The sequence below is a fragment of the Hemiscyllium ocellatum genome, chromosome 39, assembly GCF_020745735.1.
Source record: "Hemiscyllium ocellatum isolate sHemOce1 chromosome 39, sHemOce1.pat.X.cur, whole genome shotgun sequence".
Lineage (NCBI taxonomy): Eukaryota > Metazoa > Chordata > Chondrichthyes > Orectolobiformes > Hemiscylliidae > Hemiscyllium > Hemiscyllium ocellatum.
Genome location: NC_083439.1, coordinates 23,141,853 through 23,161,288, shown reverse-complemented (window position 1 = coordinate 23,161,288; position 19,436 = coordinate 23,141,853). Strand labels below are relative to the sequence as shown.

At 38.8% G+C, this 19,436-nt stretch overlaps 1 protein-coding gene across 2 annotated transcripts in view; it reads right to left on the bottom strand.

Annotated features, from left to right (window-relative positions):
- The window catches only part of LOC132834428 (E3 ubiquitin-protein ligase NEDD4-like), a 159,058-nt gene that overhangs the window by 97,060 nt on the left and 42,562 nt on the right, over positions 1 to 19,436 (bottom strand). For both annotated transcript variants that reach the window (XM_060853363.1, XM_060853364.1), the window contains exon 5: positions 3,049 to 3,102. In XM_060853363.1, the coding sequence (XP_060709346.1) occupies positions 3,049 to 3,102 (54 nt within the window). The remainder of the gene's footprint in view (positions 1 to 3,048; positions 3,103 to 19,436) is intronic.

Here is a 19,436-nt window from a genome sequence, read left to right as displayed (position 1 = left end):
TCCAAACACTAGAATGTCTGATTTGAAGAAAAGCACCAAGCTTCTCAAATGGAAACAAAATCTTAATATACCAAATTAAATCCCAAACTTTTGGGAGCACACACATGGGGGGGTGGGGGGGATCTGCAACGTTAATGAGGGCACCCTGAAAAAGTGAGGCTGTTTGAGGAGTGCTGACATGAGCATTGGAATTGGGAACTAGTCTGAGGATTGACATTGACATTCTTGCAATTGAGGGAGTAGAGGGAAGGTTCACCTGACTGATTCCCAGGATGGCAGGACTGATATATGAGGAAGAATTGGATAGACTGGGCTTGTATTTTCTGGAATTTAGAAGAATGAAGGGGGATCTCATGGAAGTATATAAAATCTTGTTGGGACTGGACAAGCTAGATGCGGGAAGAATGTTCCCGATGTTGGGGAAGTCCAGAACTGGAGGTCACTCTCCAAAAATAAGGGGGAAGCCATTCAGGACTAAAAAGAAGAAGAATTCCTTCACTCAGAAGAATTCTCTCCAACAGGAAGCTGTTGGGGCTAGTTCATTAGATATATTCAAGAAGGAGCTGGGTGTGGCCCTTGTGGGAAAGGACAGGAATGGGATGCTGAGATTGCATGATCAGCCATGATTGTATTGAATGATGGTGCAGGCTCGAAGGGCTGAATGGCCTACACTTGCACCTATTTTCTTTGTTTCTACGTCTCTATGTAACTGGAGTTTATGGCACTCTAATTGTTAATAGATAATCAGTAACTTCAGAAATGTGACAGGGTGGTGGAAACAAATTCAATAGTGGTTCTCAAAAATGAACTGGATAAATATTTAACAAGAAATGATTACAGGGATTTAAATGGAAATACTGGGAAGTGAGATAAACTGGATTACTTCTCAAAAGAACTGGCAGAAAAATGACGGGTCAAATGGCCTCCTCCTTTGTTACATTATTCTATAACTACTCAGAGCATCACACAGAATGAGTTGGAGTTAAAACTTGCAAAAATGTTACAGCAGTTCATTTGAAAATCAGCTCTGTTGCCATGCATTGCTGTGCTTGACAATGTCAATTTGTGGATTTGCAGTGTTTCCCATCATGAGGAAACAAAGTGGATGCTGAATGCATCCTCACAGAAAATCAAGCAAAACTGGAGGGTCAGTCAAATCCTGCATTCTACTTACCTGTAGACTGTCACAGGCCTGTAGAACTTTAACATCCTTGTTATCATAGGAAATGAACAGCCAATGGACATTCTCAGGAAAGGCATCAACATAATTAACAAATTTTCATTGTTTACTAAAAAATAAACTATGCTAAGCCATACACTGCTATGGCATGCCTTTTTTTAGACCAAGTGCCATTATGACTCAAGCTTGGAGTAAAATAACTGGGAAGCATGATGGTAGTGTCACTCCGATTGTAATCCATGCTCAGGCTTATCGGTCCAAATCCTGCCATAGCAAATAATGAAATCTGAATTCAACAAAATAGTGAATTAAAAATTAATCCAATGGTAACTATGTAATCATTCTTGGTTGTTGTAAAAAAAACTATCTGGATCACCAATGTCCATTAGGGAAGGAAATCAGCAGTCTTCACCCAGTCTGGCCTACATCTGATTCCAGACCTCAAAAGACCTAAACTCCCAGAGGTGAGGTCAGTTGACTGACCTTGATGTCAAGGTAGCATTTGACTGAATGTGGCATCAAAGAATCCTCATAAAACTGAAGTCATTGGGAATCGGGAAAATAATCGCCACTCTTAGAGTCATACCTAGCACAAAGAAAAATGGCTGTGATTGATGGTGGTCAATCACCTCAGTTCAAGTATATCACTGCAAGAGTTCTGCAAGGAACTAAGCATCTTCAACTTCCTCATCAATAAGTATCCATCATAAGATTAGAGGTGGGAACTTGTGATTCCTCAGATACTGAAACATTCTGAATAAAAATAAAAATAAAAAGTACTGAGGATGCTGTAAAGGGTCACTCAATCCGAAACTTTAACTTTGGTTTCTCTCCACAGATGCTGCCAGACCTGCTGAGCTTTTTCTGCAATATCTGTTTTTGTTTCTGAAAGATTCTGTGCCCATACCGAGCCACATCCAGGCTTGGGCTGATACATGGCGACTAATATTTATGCATCAGAAGTGTCAGTCAATAATTATCTCTAACAAGAGAGAATCTAATCATTGCCCCATGACATTCAATGGCTTTACCATTGCTGAATCCTCCACAATCAACATCCTGTTGATTACCAATGACCAGAAACTGAACTGGAGTAGCCATATAATTAGAGTGGCTACAAAAGCTGGTTAGAGGTCATATAAACATTGTGACTACAAAAGAAGGTGAAAGGCTAGTTAATAGTGAGTAACAGACAACCTTTATCCACCATCCACAAGGCACATGTTTAATGGATTGCTCTTTACTTGCTTGGATCGGTGCAGCTTCAACACTACTCAAGAATCCAGCCACCATCTTCACTCCCTCTACGACTCTCACACAGTGACAACAGTATCGCAAATTACAGTAACTTACTGAGGATTCTTCAATAGCAGTTTATAAACCCACAACCTCGACCACCAAGAAGGAGAAGGACAGCAAAAATATGGGAACATCAGCACCTGCAAAGTCCCCATCAAGGAAAATGCTATCTTGATTTGTAAACATATTGCCTTTATTTCACTATCATTGGGTCAAAATCCTAAAATTCTCATCCCAACACCATGTGGATGGACCACTAGCTTACCAGCAGCTTCTCCAGGACAATGAGCAATGGGCAATCAACACTGGCATAACCAATGATGCCCACATCCCATGAACAAATCAAAACACTATGGTAATTAGAGATGTAAATTAATCTGAAACATTGAGTCAGAAATACTGTATGGCTACAGAACTTGCGACACAATTATCATCTTAATCAGAATTATTACCTTAATCAGAACATACAATGCAAAAGTGAGACAATGACATCCTTCCTTTGTATTCAGAAGACAAATAAAAATAAGAGTTGGGTTTGTCCACTTCAGTGGCAATTTCATTATACTCACCAAACGGTTTTCATCAAACACTTCAAAAAGAATTCGATGCTGCATTGGTTGAACCTAGGAAAAGATAAATATAAAAGTATGCTCATTAGAAAGGTCACAGGAGATTTTCATACAACACCTACCCAAGTTGTAATTTAGCAGAACGTAAATGTGCCTTTAACCTTGCCATGCAAGTAATCAATGGTGAAACTTCTCGAAGTAGTTTTAACTATTTCTCAGAAAATACACAAACACCAGATTATAGTCCAACAGGTTTAGTTGAAAACACTAGCTTTCAAAGCGCTGATCCTTCATCAGGTGGTTGTGGCGAAGATGATAAGATGACACAGAATTTATAGCCAAATGAGTACAGTGTAAAGGAGATGTGATGATACATTAAACAATTTTTAGATCAAGTCTTTCATCTTTTAGAATGGGATGTGTTGGTTTCTGTTCTTTGACATTAAAGAACCTGGTGTTGTGTGATTTTTAACTTTGTCCACCCCAGTTCAACACTGGCACTGCCAAGTCTCAGGAAGTGGACCAAACGAGTTAGAAAATGCCATGCAACATTTTAACTCTTAATCTGAAGCAAATAAGAACCAAAGTCCCAAAACAAAAACTGACAAATCCACTGGGACTCATATCATGCCTGTCTACTAGGTAGCAGATTACAAAAATATAAATCACTCCATAAATACCAAAAATCTAAGAAGAGTTATAATATGAGAAAATGAAAATCCTAATCGGCTATTGTAGCATATAAAAAAACATACTGTCTGTTCTCATAGTCAACGTTTAATCTAATTTTTAAATTTATAGTTTCATTCTCAGTATTGAAGCTTATGTGGACTCAGTTTCCTACTCACTGCTTTGATTAATCTGTCCAACATCTCACATGGCCAGCATAAAAAATATGCTGACCAAGATTTGAAGCACAAAACAGATGCAATGAAGATCGTGTCAAGAACTATTTTAGCTCACACATCTTCCATTATCTCATGACAATTTCCAAATGTTTCTAATTATTCCACTGCTTTTCTTCCATTATCAAATCCCCAAATTCATTCTAAATGTTGGTCACCTTAGGTTTGGAAACTTTTTGATATTCATCTCAAATGCATTTTTGATTGTCCTTTTGAATTGCTTTATTTCAATTTCAAGTAGCCTTCTGAGGTGCTTTGCTCCACTTTGAAAAATTCAAATCGTTACCTGCAAAGTGACCATAATTGGACCTGAAAACTTCAGTGTATTTGACATTTCAGAAATTGAGCAAGGCAAAGGAGGTGAGGTGACTTTAGTAATAAAAGCCAAAATTAAAAACAAGAAATGATATTGATTCAGAGAATCAAATTGTTAAATCAGTTTGGGTACAAATAAGTAAAAGCAAAGTACATAAGTCACTGTTTGAAATAGTTTATGCACTGTCACTTTAAGTCAAAGTGTAAGTCAACAAATAATGAGGACTTGTATTAAAGGAAGTTTCGGTCCAGCGATTGGACAAATCAAATTAGCCTGAAGCATAACTTCTCAGAGTGTAATCCATACCTAGAACTAACTTTCTGGAACTGTCGCAGTTAAGAAAGAAAGTTATTTTAGACCCAGTAATGTCTAACCAGCTGGGTGTTATGGTGCATTAAGTGGCATTCTTGTCTCTGAGCCAGAAGCTGTAGATTTGAAACCCAGTTCAGGACTTAATGGCCATAAGGTTGACAAAACAGGTTGATTTCCTCTGCCATAAGTTTAACGGCAAAAAGCAACAAATTGTTCTGGTCAACCATGCTTGATGCAACATGATGCTCTTCAAGCTACAGCCTCTAAAGACAGGTCACCAAACTGTTCCAGAAAAAGAAAAGCTGTAGAAACAGACAAACACATACTTTGCTTCAAAAGTATCCAATGAGACATAATTAATGATCCCATAGTAAAAGATCAACTAAACAAGAGAGTGTTCTTAACAACATATTTTTCATCCTCATATTGAATGTGAAATTCTGTATTTCTTAAACTAGTGCCTTAAACTTAAATAAAGGTAATTACAAGAGTAAGAAGACAGAGTTGACTGAAACAAAATGGGAAAATAGATTAAAAAGAAAGATAAGCAACAGCAGATGCTTAAGGAGCTATTTCACACCTCTCCAAGATATAATACCTTACTTTCTCAGTGGAATATGAGTAGGATGCACTATCCTTGGTTAAATTATGTAAGGATGGCATCAAATTGAAAAAAAATCTGTACACTGCTACAAATTAGTCATGATTTGGAGGTGCCAGTGTTGGACTGGGGTGTACAAAGTAAAAAAACAAAATCACTACACCAGGGTATAGTCCAATATGTATATTTGGAAGCACTAGCTTTTGGAGCACTGCTCCTTCGTCAGGTGGTTGTGGAGCATAAAACGCAGAATATGCTCCACAGCAATCTGATGAAGGAGCAGCACTCTGAAAGCTAGTGCTTCCAAATAAACCTGTAGGACAATAACTTGGTGTTGTGACTTTTAACAAATATTAGTGGTAGCCAAGGCGATGGACAAATGCTTCATTACCAGAAAAGGGTGACTCAAAAATAATGAAGGAGAAGAGAAAGACTGAAAATGGGTGCAGAGATATTGGTTTCAATTTTTTTTAAAAATGCCGACATTCAGGAAAGGTCCAAGGGATTGGAAAGCCACAAATTTAACACCATTATTCAAAAGAGGAAGGAGAAAGAAGCACAAAACTATATTCCAGTTTGCCCTATGGCTGTCAGTCATTCAGAGAATGCTACAATCCATTATAAGGTATTTCACAAATTTATTTTCAATCTCTTTAGGATGTATCAAGCAGGGTGAATAAAGGGGAGCCAACAGGTGTAATCTCTGTGAATTTCCAAAGGGCATTCAAAAATATCACATAAAGGGTACTGCACAAGATTCATTATGTTGGGGGATTATATATTGGCATGGTTAGAATATTGCTTAACTAACAGGAAAGACACATGTTGAACAAAAAGATTTGAGATGGCTCGATAGACAGTGCTCCTTCCTGGCAGGTAATATAGAACTAGAGGAGCACATTATAAAAATTAAGGGGTTTGCCTTAAGAAAGAGATGAGGAAGAAACTGTCTTTGGAATTCTCTATCCCAGACAGCAGTGGAGAATGTCACGGAACATATTCATGACTGAGTTGCACAGATTTTTCATCAACAAGATGGGAATTATGAAGGACAGACAAGACAGTGGTGTTGAGCCCACAGTCAAATCAGCTATGATATTATCTAATGTCACAGCTAGCTCAATGGGTCAGATGTGTTGGGCCCTCTACAGAATGAAAATGCACAACAAAATAGTAGAGAATAAGCAAATGAAATAAATATTCTGCTTTTTTTTCCCATTATCATTCATTCACAGGATGTGGGAGTCTTTGGCTCGGCCAGCATTTATTGCCCATCTCTAATTGCCCGGGGGCAGTTAAGGGTCAACCACATTGCTGTGAGTCTGGAGTCACATATACGCCATACCAGCTAAGGATGGCAGTTTCCTTCCCTCCAATTTCCTGGGTTTCTGGATTAACAGAACAGATTTAATACCACTAGGCTATCTCATCCCCTTCTGTCTTCTGGGCAGAGGAGAGAGAAGAATGAGCATAAATCAAGAAATAGAAGGGAGACAGGAGCAAAACTACAAGGGTGACGGAAATGATACTCAGCAAATTAATGCAGCTGCAGGCTGATAAGTCTCCAAGTCCAGACAGACATTATGCTAGAGTCTTCAAAGAGGCGGTGGATGTGTTGGTGTTAATTTTCCAAATTTCCCTAGATTCATGAAAAGGTTCTATCACACTGGAAAGTATCCAAAATAACCCATTTATTCAGTAAGGGAGGGAGATAGAAAATAGGAAACTATAGAGCATCTGGCTTTGCATCCATCAAAGAAAGGTGTTAGAAATGATGATAGCCATGCACATTGGAAATCTCAAGGTAATCAGGGAAGAGTTGGCAAGGCTTTGTCAAAGGAATATCATGTTTAAACAACTTATTCATATTCCTTAAAGTAGTAAAATGCAGTGTGGATAAAGGAAAGCCTGCTAAATATATTATACTTGGATACACAGAAGGCATTTCATAAAGTGCCACACCAAAAGTTATTGCAGAAATAAAAGCTCACAGTACAGGTGGTAACATTAGCATGGTTAGAAAATTGCCTGGCTGGAAAAAAACAAAGTACGCACAGATTGGCACCCTGATTAACAGAATGTGACAAGTAGAGTCCTGTAGGAGCTTCAACTTACAATTTAGGTCACAACTTAAATGAGAGAAGCCAATACATCGTAACTAAATTTGCTTGACGACACCAAGAAAAGTAGGAAATTATGTTGCAAAGAAATAGAAGGAATTGCAGATAAATGTAGATAGGTCAAGTGAGTGGGCAAAATGTAGCAGATGTATAACCTGGGAAAATGTGAAGTCTTCACTTTTTGCAGGAAGAATGAAAAAGACTTGAACGAAGAATGACTGCAAAACTCCAGGTGTGAAGGGATTTAGGTATTCTCGTTCACGAGTAACAAAAGGATAGTATGCAAGAACGGCACACAATCACGGTGGCTAATGGGATGCTATCTTTTATTATGAGAAGAATTGAATATAAAATGAGAATGTTACGCTTCAATTATATAGGACATTGGTGAGATCACATCTCAAATATCGTGCACAGTTTTGGTTTCCTTGTTTAAAGAAGGATGTTAACATGGAGGCAGTTCAAAGGAGCTTTGCTACATTGATATCTGGAACGAGTAGGTTGTTTTACGAGTCTGAATTTGTTTCATTTGGAGTTTAGAAGACGGAGGGGTGGCTTAAATGTGTAAGATCCTCAAAAGGTCTTGACAAGGTGGACATGAAAAGGATGTTTCCTCTTGTGTGTAAGTTCAGCAGGAGGGAGCACTGCTTTAAAATTAGGGGTCATACTCGGAGGGCTGTGTGACTTTGGTACAGAATGCTTCAGAAGACCATGGAGAGAGATTATGGAATACATTGAAGGCAGAGGCGAATAGCTTCTTATAAGGCAGGGGAATGGAGGGTCATTGGGGCAGACAGATTCGGAATTTGTAACACAAACAGATCAGCGACCCATCTTAATCAATGGTGGAATAAGCTTGAGGTGCCAAACGGCTCATTTCTGAATTACCTTTGCTCACTGAGCTGGAAGGTTTGCTTTCAGACGTTTCATTACCTGCTAGGTAACATCATCAGTGAGCCTTCGGTGAATCACTGGTAGTACGGTTCGCTTTGTGGGTGTTTAGGTTTCCTTGAGTTGGTGATGCCATTTCCTGTAGTGGTGTAATCTTCTGCTTTTTCTCAGGGGGTGGTAAATGGGATCCAAGTCAACATGCTTGATAATTGAGTTCCAGTGGTATGATATGCTTCTAGGAAGTTTTGTGCGTGTCTCTGTTTGGTTTGTCCTTGGATGGATGTATTGTCCCAGGTGAAGTATTGTCCCTCCTCTTCTTTTGTAAAGATACTAGAGAGAGTGGGTGATATCTTTTTGCGGCTAGTTGATGTTCATGTTCTCTGGTGGCTAGTTTTCTGCCTGTTTGTCCAATGTAATGTTTGTTACAGTTCTTGCAAGGTATTTTGTAAATGTCATTAGTTTTGCTTGTTTACTGTGTAGGGTCCTTCAAGTTCATTAGCTGCTGTTTTAGTGTGTTGGTGGGTTTGTGGGCTACCATGATGCCTAGGGGTATGAGTAAACTGGCAGTCATTTGAGATGTCTTTGGTGTAGGAGAGAGAGTGGCTAGGGTTTCTTGATGAGTTTTGTCTGCTTGTTTAGGTTTGTTGCTGAGAAATCGGTGGACCGTGTTCATTGGGTACGCATTCATTTTGAATACACTGTATAGGTGATTTTCCTCTGCTCTGCATCGCTCCTCTGAGCTTTAGTGTGTGTTAGCTTGTTGAAGTGATGTTCTAATGCAACTTGATTTGTGGATGTTGGGATGATTGCTTCTGTAGTTCAGTATTTGGTCAGTGTGTGTTGTTTTCCTATAGATGCTGGCTTTAAGTTCCCCATTAACTGTTCGCTCTACTGTGACATCTAGGAATGGCAGTTTGTTGTTGATTTCCTCCTCTATAGTGCATTTTATGCCAGTAAGGCTATTATTGATGGACTTGAAGGTTTCCTCTAATTTGGTTTTGTTTAGTGATGACAAAAGGTATCATCCATTTAGTGGATCTAAAGTTTGGGTTGGATGGTTGGCAGAGCTGTTTGTTCGAGTCTCTGCATTACTGCCTCCTCTAAGAGCCCCGATATCGGAGCTCCCATGGGTGTTCCATTAGTTTGTCTGTAGGTTTTGTTGTTGGAAGGTGAAGTGGGTGATAAGGCGTAAGTTCACGAGCTTGATGATATTGTCCTTGCTGATGAAGTTGATGGTGTTTGATGTATGTGTCTTTGATTCTTCTAACAGGCTGAAACTGGGCCGAAAATACCAAACCAATGCTACCTGTGAACAGCTGTACTTCCTCACGAGTGCCGAAGGAAACATGTACTACCTAAATGGCTTAAATGCAAACCTCTCCTTAAAACCCCACTAGCCAAAAGAATAGCAGAGCAAAATGGCTGCAGAATGCTTAGAGAAAGGACTAATGATGCCCACAATAGACTCTAAATAAAATCAGGAAATTTTGCGCCAAAATACTTTACTCACTAATGCAATTGAATATGAAAGAACAGACATTGGACAACGAGCCCTAGACAGCGACAAACACAGAAAATGAAAAAACTAGACTTGCAGAAAAAAAAATTTGACAAACTTACACAAAATAACAACACTGACAACACAGAAGCATGGATAAAAATAAAATTTATTTGACCGAACTCTTAACAGACACTGAAAAAACCATCTTAGTAAGAGTATTAAATTATGACTTCCAGGATGTGGACAAGAAAGATGTCTTAGCAGCATTAGTAACAACACTGAAAGACAACGAACTCATAGAAGAAACCCAGCAAACCAGACAGACAAGTTGCACCAACATTAAGTAGGAAAAAAGGAAAGAAACATTCTCAATACACAAGAAAAGAACGCACTAGAAGAACTAAAAGATAAAAATATTGTTATCCTACCTGCAAACAAATGATGCTTGACAGTCATTCTAAATCAAAGAGACTACATTGAGAAAGTGAACGCACTGCTTGCAGATGCCAACACTTACTAACAAGTGGCGATAGACCCGACTGCACAACTAGAGAACCAAATCACAACCCTATGCAAAAAACTTCAGAAATTGGGAGAAATAAATAAGACCGACTTCCAAAAAATGAAACCAGACAGATCCAACGCACCATGCTTCTATGGGTTACCCAAAATTCACAAATGAGGAGCCCCCTCCTCAGACCCATAGTGTCACTGTCTGGAACACAAACTTACAGATTAGCCAAGGCGCTACACCTAAGACCAAAACAATTCTTATAAGACTCATGCCACTTCATCCACTCCACCCAAGAATTCATGAAGACCGAAGACACCAAGATCGAAAAGGATGAGATAATGGTCTCTTTTGACGTGACATCACAATTCACATCCATCAACATCAACTTGGCCAAGGAAACACTGACTACACCATTAGAAGAATTGACATGCTAAATTGCCCACAGTGTTAGGTGCATTACTCAGGGGTAAATATAGGGGAATGGGTCTGGCAGGTTACTCCTTGGAGGGTCAGTGAAGACTTGTTGGGCCAAAGGGCCCATTTCTACACCGTGGGAATCTAAATCACTTTAAAAAAGTAATCAAAGTTATTTAAGATTTAGAATATATTTTTTCCTCAAGATTACATGTTTTGGTGGAAACAGAATAAATGTTTGTTTGCACATAAGCTGGAATTCGGAAAACAGATATAATATTTTCATAGTTTTTAATCAATGTTAGCATATTTACAATTACCAAATGAAATGCCATTACTCTGAAAAATATTTTCAAATACAAATGGAGACCTGTTGGGTTTTAGTACCATTAAGAAATCAAATCCCAACCCCCTAACACCATGGGTCATAGCATAAAACATCTCACTTACGAAATATATAAAAATAAAATGACTTCATTGTGTCAGGGTATGGTACTTTCTTGTTACTGTTTCTACAAGTCACTTTAATTTATTCCCCACTCCAGAGCCAAGAGACCCACTGTGATAGTTATAGACTTTGATTTCTTATGGGCACTTTAGTTTGAATATATTTCCCTCTTTCACACAGCCTTTTCAATCAGAATTAAGAATACAGAGTTTCTGAATATTAACTGCAGCCCTTTATAAATGAACATACCACAGGGCGTTTTTGGAACATGCTCGGTCAGAGAATTCCTTCCTCTCAGCACTTACGAGTTTTTGGGACTGTCTTGGCAGAGGAATAAATATTAAATTGTGAAGCAGATCATTTAATAGACTCTGAAGTACACAATAAATCTATACTGGAGGCAAAAAAATGCGGTCTTAGTACATACTGTTTTATTATTTATTTGGATTTTATTTCAATGCTGCCAGGACCTACTTAATTTCCTGCACTTTTACATAAAATGATTGTGACAATGTAGCTCACATTGCTGTACTTGTCACAAATCTCACCATTGAGCACTTACATATATACTTATGAATAATTTCTCTCATCTCAATTTTCACTCTTTAGCTTATCTCCAAATGAAATGCAAAGTGGTCTAACCAGATCACTAAGCTGAAAACATGCACCATGTTAAATTCAATATCCATCTGCTTTGACCTGCTATACAAGTTGCAATTATACATTGTGCCAACCCATATCATTCCAGTCTGGTGCAGATTTTCTAGGCCAAAGTTTCCACTGGTTCAAATTCATACTCGTACCATGGAAAGTGTGCGCATACAGAAGGAAAACAGAAGGGCAGCTAATCAGGGGATCCACATCAGAAAAGTGTTTAACCTCACGAACCAGAGTTAAAAACAGCAGAGCAGCACCTACGTACTTGCAGATAAAGACTGCTGACAGAATAAAAACATGTAGTAATTTTATGGAGTTTTGCAATATTTTATTTATGAATAAAATGAAACTATTAAGGTTTTTGATTTAGAAAGGAGTCAAAGATTTTGAGGGGGTGAGCGTAGACAAGATGAGGCTATAATTGGAGCAGCCACGATGTTATCAAACGGCAGAGATTACCTGAGGGGCTGAATGGCATAATCCTGTCCTAATTGTTATTCCTATAAACGGATGGATTTGTGTTGTGGATGTGTATACAGAATCTGTACACTTGTGTATTCTTTTTCCCAGGAATCTTCTATTCCTTGTTCTGCACTATGGGAAATGATTCATTCCAATCAATCCTGTCATAATTTTAAATGGGGAGCAAGTAACAAAAAAAAATAGACAGTAAGAGCTTTTTAAAAAATGCGAAAAAAAAGTGAGGCAATAATGAACAGACACCTTAGAGAATGGGCTTGGGGAAATAACAATGGGGAGCAAAGAAATAGCAGAAGAGTTGAAAAAAATACTTTGCATCACTCTTCACAGTAGAGAATACTAATGACATCACAAAAATACTAAATAATAAAGGAGAGGATAGTTAAATGCAATAACTTTTATTAGAGAAAACATATCATGGAAAGTAATGGCACTGAAAACCAAAATGTCACCTGGACTTGATGGGCTGCATACTAAGGAAGTTGCTAGAGTTAGTGGATGAACTTTAATTAATCTTCCAAGAATCCTTAGATTCTGGGAAAGTCCCGGAAGGTTAGAAACCGTCAATATAACATCTTTGTTCAAAAGGCTAGTGTGACATAAAAAACTGATTAAGCTAAGTCATCTATAGTTGTATCTGTCATTTGGAAAATGTTAGAGTTTATTGCAAAAGATGTACAACTACGGCATTTAAAAGACACCTGGATAGGTAGGTGAATAGAAAGGGTTGAGCGAGATATGGGTTAAGTGCTGGCAAACGGGACTAGATTAGGTTAGGATATCTGGTCGGCATGGACAAGTTGGACTGAAGGGTCTGCTTCCATGCTGTACATGTATGATTCTACACAATAACAGAGCATTTAGAAATATACAATATAATTGAACACAGTCAGCATGACTTCATGAAGTGGAGGTCGTTCATCCAAAAATCATTAACAATTAAACAGAAAATAAATTTATGAATATTTTATTCAAGTCTAGATTGTACTATTTATCATGTCAGTGGTAAAAACGGATCATCAAACTTTGACTTCTATGGTCTGATTTTCATGGACTAAAGAGGCTTTAAAAATGGAAGGACCCAGATATCAGATGACTAAATGGTCACCTGATCTAGTTGTGCCAAACTCATGAAACCATCAATAAACAAGAGCCACTCTGTACTGGAATTAACCTGTCACCAAAACGACTGAAACCAGCATCTCAGATCTATGTTACTTGTTTGATGTACATCCTCTGGAAGTTTTACACATCAGAATGATGCAAATCATCCAGTCTGGAACAAATAATGAAGCCAGACTTGAGGATGCACAATTAACTATTTCAGCCAAGTAGTATAGGGAGAAAAATGATGGATTCTCAACAGCATAACAGAAGGTGTGCTTTCTCTTTTCGTTTCTCAGCCTCTTGGAAGACAGTGAAAAGAAAATTGGAGAAATATTAATTCACAAAGAACTCAAACATATTTATGAACTTCACTATGGAGGATACAGGATATAAATTAAACAATCAAGAAAAATTTAACTTAACATTAATCCTAGCACTTCTAAGACACTCAGGATTTCTTCAACTGCATATTCTTGCCTTTCCTTTGTACCAGATGCTCGCTCTCAGTTTTTAAATTTCATACCTGCCTGTGCGTTTGACATCAGGTGCCATTGGTTTTCCTCTGCATTAGGAAGCAATAAATTCTTCTTCCTTTCACTTAAGGCACCCTTGTAATTGGCTCCTTAATTTTTGAATTAATTGAAGTATGATATAGGAGCATGCTGAAAATAATGCAAAATCACTGATGTGGCAAAATAAAGCCATTATAAAGAGGGGAGCTGATTTATCCTTTCTCAGCTGGTCATAACACCATTTCACAGAAAATCTATTGAGGACTAACTATCAACTAATAATAAACACATCATATCAAAAATCTACCGTTCAGAGTAATAAAGCATTCCAATCTCTTCAGCACACATTTTTATAAATATTTTCAACTTCACTCCATCAAAAAATATACCAACACTTGTGAATGGCTTTAAAAATCATAATGTGTATAACCTCTGGTTATTAGTAGCTTGCTTGGTCTGAATAATACAATAGTTATTCTTTAATGGTCGACAGCTTACATTTACCAGCTCTCTAATCTTATCAAGTGGGTTCATTTATGGAATTAACAGCCATTAATTTTTAATTTGCTTTTTACATTTTATTTCTGTTTCTCTAACATGTTTCTGATTAGTTTTATGCAGGACATTGGATAAGGCCTCTTCTGGAATACTATGTCAGTTCTGGTCACCCTGTTGTAGGAAGGATATTATTAAGCTGGAGAAGACATTTACCAGGACAATGCCAAGTATGGAAGGCTCGAGTTATAAAGAAAGGCTGGATTGGTGGCAGTTTTTTTTTACTGGAGCGTAGGAGATTGAGAGGCAACTTTATTAAAGTTTATAAAATAATGAGGTATAGATAGAGTTAACAGTAGTTGCCTTTTCCTGAGAACAGGGGATTTCAAGACTGGGGGCCATATTTTTAAGGTGAGAGGAGAGAGATTTAGAAAAGACATGAGGGTTAAATCCTTTACACAGAGAGGGTTTGGCACATGGAATGAACTTCCTGAGGCACTGGTGCATGTGGGTACAACTACAATGTTTAAGACATTTGGATAAGTACATGAATAGGAAATGTTTGGAGAGATATTGGTCAAGAGCAGGCAGGTGGGACTAGTTTAGTTGGTCATAGACTGGTTGGACTGAAGGGTGGGTTTCCGTCCTGTATGACTCTAAATATTTTACCCAACAAAATGACACCCAGAAAACCAGCTGCATATCGTTTTCAAAGTGGATGAATATTCAACAAATTAGGGAAGCCACTTTCGTGGTGCAATGGCAGTGTCCCTATCTCTGGGCCAGGGGTCAGGGTTCAAATCTCACTTGCTACAGAAGTGTGTAAGAATTTCTCTGAACAGGTTGATTAGATAAGATTGATTTTAATTTTAATTTAATCTATTAATTAGTTGTTCCCCTAGCTATTCTTGCATATCATTTAGTCTACTACATTATTAGTGCAGAAACCAACCACCTTCTCCATCCAAAAGCCTGCAAGAGCCAAGTGTCAGTAATACTCATCATTGATGCAAAACCATATTTTGCATACAGCATTATAGACATATGACAGAATTTTAAAAATCAGCTTGCGCAACAGAGAAAATGAAAGAAACGAGCATTTATTTAATGGCTTAAAAGCACTTTTAAATTTAATCAAACACTTTTGAAGTGTATTCATTAATGTAAAATATAATAAATACAGTTCTTCTGAAAATAAATGGGTTAAGCAATAAAGAGGCCAAAGTATTTACAAGCAGTAAGAGATACTGGTTTTCTCTTAATGATATGACATGCAATTTGACTGCAAAATAGTGGCCTTAATTGGCTTATTAAGGAACATATTTGCCTCTCGTGGGCAAGATGACATTTACCCCATCTTAACCAGCACCAAAGTAATCCACAGACAAGAACCTGTTCAGAAACCAGAACAATGACTAGTAACAGGAAAGTGCAGGATTGTCTTCCCACAGACTTTTCAACTTCATGGTGGAGGGAGTAACGGGGGAAGGAAAAGGCACCATTACGAATCTTAGATCTGTTGTTGTTCTCTTACTTCAGTATCCTTGATCACTCCTGCAAATGGGCCCCAAATTTTATATCAGGATTCACCCTTACTGGCCAATATCTAATTATACAATAAAGTAATCTCGAGATGTAATAGTAGGAGCCCCTTGTGATCTGAGCTAAATATGCCCTTGGCACACGCACTTCAATATGCAGATTGACCAACACTTTGGTAAGCTGAAGCAAGGCAAACATTACTAATTTGTTTAATTTAAAACACTAACAAGTGAACATACAAAATATGATTTTGTTAGAACACTTGTTGTGTATCTCTTTATAAAGTAATAAATGGGCCAATCTGCCCTAGTTAGGGGACCAATTTTGACTTTTTATCCATCACCACAATAAAATCTGTCCACATCATTTTTGGGCCAGGAAGATTTTTTTTTCAAGTAAATCTGTGAAAATAGACTTGTCTTCTCTCATAGACCTCACAAAGTGGGTTGCAACACACACAACCTCAATCCAGTTCCATTGGAGGCTGGTTGTTTCATTTCCATGTCCATAACCTTACTTGAAACCTGGGCAGAGTGGGTTCAGATTCAATCTACCTTAGCCCTTTCTTTCAACTGGAACTTCATACAAAGCTCAACAGGAGGCAATATTTCAATCACTTAGAATGCAAAGGTTTGCAGGGATTATCTTGGATGAGATAACTCATCCCCAACTATCCCCAATCATCAATCATTTTCAGTGCTTGGGTCTTTAACATATCAAACCCTTCTTTGCCCAAGTGTCTGCATCATGAAGGAGACTGAGAAGTTACCTTGAACACCGTTGTATAAATGACTTGTGGATTCTAAAGGCCTGGTGCATTAATTAAATTTTGTGAATTTTAGCTCATCATATTCTCTGGGAATATATACAAGCAAGTAGGGAATGGCAACAGTGGAACTTTAGAAAAAACCTCAGACTATCTACCATGCTAGTGGATAACTTTCCCAAAAAGAATTCCTCCTTTCAGAGTCCACTACCTGAAGCAGAATAATTATTTTTATAAAGGATGTAACTCAAGGCAGAAAGGTTGTTAGATCTCCTGCCATCTGCTTACTTGCTTGTTGTACTACTTTAGATTAGATTAGATTAAGATTAGATTAGATTTACAGTGTGGAAACAGGCCCTTCGGCCCAACAAGTCCACACCGACCCGCCGAAGCGCAACCCACCCATACCCCTACATTTACCCCTTACCTAACACTACGGGCAATTTAGCATGGCCAATTCACCTGACCCGCACATCTTTGTGACTGTGGGAGGAAACCGGAGCACCCGGAGGAAACCCACGCAGACACGGGGAGAACGTGCAAACTCCACACAGTCAGTTGCCTGAGTCAGGAATTGAACCCGGATCTACAGGCGCTGTGAGGCAGCAGTGCTAACCACTGTGCCACCGTACTTTGTTTTTAAAAACCAGCAAAGTTATATGTGGCCATAAACTGAAGCTTGACTATGATTCTGCAGCCTATATTTTAACTCGTATCAAGTCCTGTTCACCGACGTATTTCAGTTTCCAGTGAAACAACACTGAACTTTCAGTCCCTCGATATGTTCCACCTCTGCCAGCCCTTGAACATTTACCGGGTCCAATTTTAGTCACTTCACTAACAGATGCACCTTCTGCTATTGAGACCTTTCACTAATCTGTATCTCACTATCCTCTTTCGCCTGATGCCCTATCTCCTTAGATAACTTCACATCAAATTTGTATGAAATACTGTGAACCACCTGGGAGGGATGTCTGACCACATTAAAGGGACAATATGAGTATTGTACTGAAGTAGATGTAAGATTTTTAATTTCAACTAACTCCCTGTTCAAGATTAACACATATTCAATTCCTTTCTATGGAAAAAGAAACTGATATTTTTTTCCAGATTTTCCTGCTTTTTATTGAAGATTTCCAGCATCTGCCACATTTCTTTTTTCAAAATCAACGTGAGTAAGATATTCACTGGAACAAGTTGGAAAGCTCAACAATCTATTTCAGATTTGCACACTCAATCAAGGCAAATTGGAATACAAGTGTTTTAAACATGTTTAAAAAATTATTCATGTAGGTATTGCTAGCAGGACCAGCAATTACTGGGTGTCTCTAATTACTCTCGAGGATGCACCAGTGCCGCCTACATAATGAAAATGCTCCCAGCAATACTGTTTAAGGGGGATTTCAAGATTTTTGGCTCAGCAAGTGAAGGAACAGAGATTATAGTTTCAAGTGAGTGACTTGGGGGGAAACTTCCAGGGGCTGGTGTTTCCATCTGCTAGACAGTAAGAATCACACACTTGGAAGGCGCTGTTGAAAAAGTCTTGGTGAATTTCTGCAATGCATCTCATGGATGGTACACACTGCAGATGTGATGCAGTGATGGTGAATGATTAAAGTGGCAACTGGAACTCCAGTCAAGTGAGCTTTTTTACCTTGGATGGTATGGTGTTCCTTTAACACAAGATGGCACAGTGGCTCAATGGTTAACACTACTACCTCACAGTGCCAGGGACCCAGGCTCAATTCCACCCTCAGGTGACTGTTTGTGTGGAGTTTGCACATTCCCCCCATGATTATGTAAGCTTTCTCCCACAGTCCAAAGAAGTGCAGGTTAGATGGATTGGCCATGCTAATTTCCCATAAAGTCCAGGGACATGTAAATTTGATTAATTAGCAATGGGGATTGCACGGTTACAGGGGTTGGATGAAATGGCCTTCAGAGGGTCAGTGTGGACTCGATGGGCCGAATGGCCTGTTGAGTGACACAGTGGCTCAGTGATTAGCACTGCTGCCTCACAGTGCCAGGGACCCAGGTTCGATTCCAGCCTCTGGTAACTGGCCATTTGGAGTTTGCACATTCTCCCAGTGTTTGCATGGGTTTTCTCTGAGTGCTCTAGTTTCCTCCCACAGTCCAAAAGATGTGCAGGTCAGGTGAATTGGCCATGCTAAATTGCCCATAGTGTTAGGTGTGTTAGTCAGAGGGTAATGGGTCTGAGTGAGTTACTCTTTGGAGGGTCAGTGTGGCATAGTTGGGCCAAAGGGCCTGTTTCCACACTGTAGGGAATCTAATCTAAACACTGTTGGAACTGAAGTCACCCAAATAAAGTGACCTCTGGCTTGCATGTGGGTGGATGGCCTTTGGAGAGTTGGGAAGTTGGTCGTTCACACGTTGACCTCCAAGCTTCTGATCTGCTCTTGGAGACATGGCATTTACATGGTGGTGCCATTCAGCTCACTTCTTGATCCAAGTATGAAAGCTTATTCAAGTCTTTATACAATCAAGCCTTCATCTTGCTGCTCCAGCAGCTTGATCTGCATATTTTGCTCTGCCATGGGCCAGCTGAAAGGTTCTGTTCTGGAAAATGATTACCTTTCCATATCATGAACATTCAGTAGGGCTTGAGCAAAGGAACATTTGCAATACATGATTAATTTTTACATTGCTTAAATCAACAATTGTATGGTGAATGAAGGGGAAAAAAAAAACAAACTGTCAGTGAGGGGGCAGCTGATCACAATTGGGTGCACAAGGGATCCATTAACACAAGGCTGTGTATGTGGACAGGTCTACAACATTGAAATGGA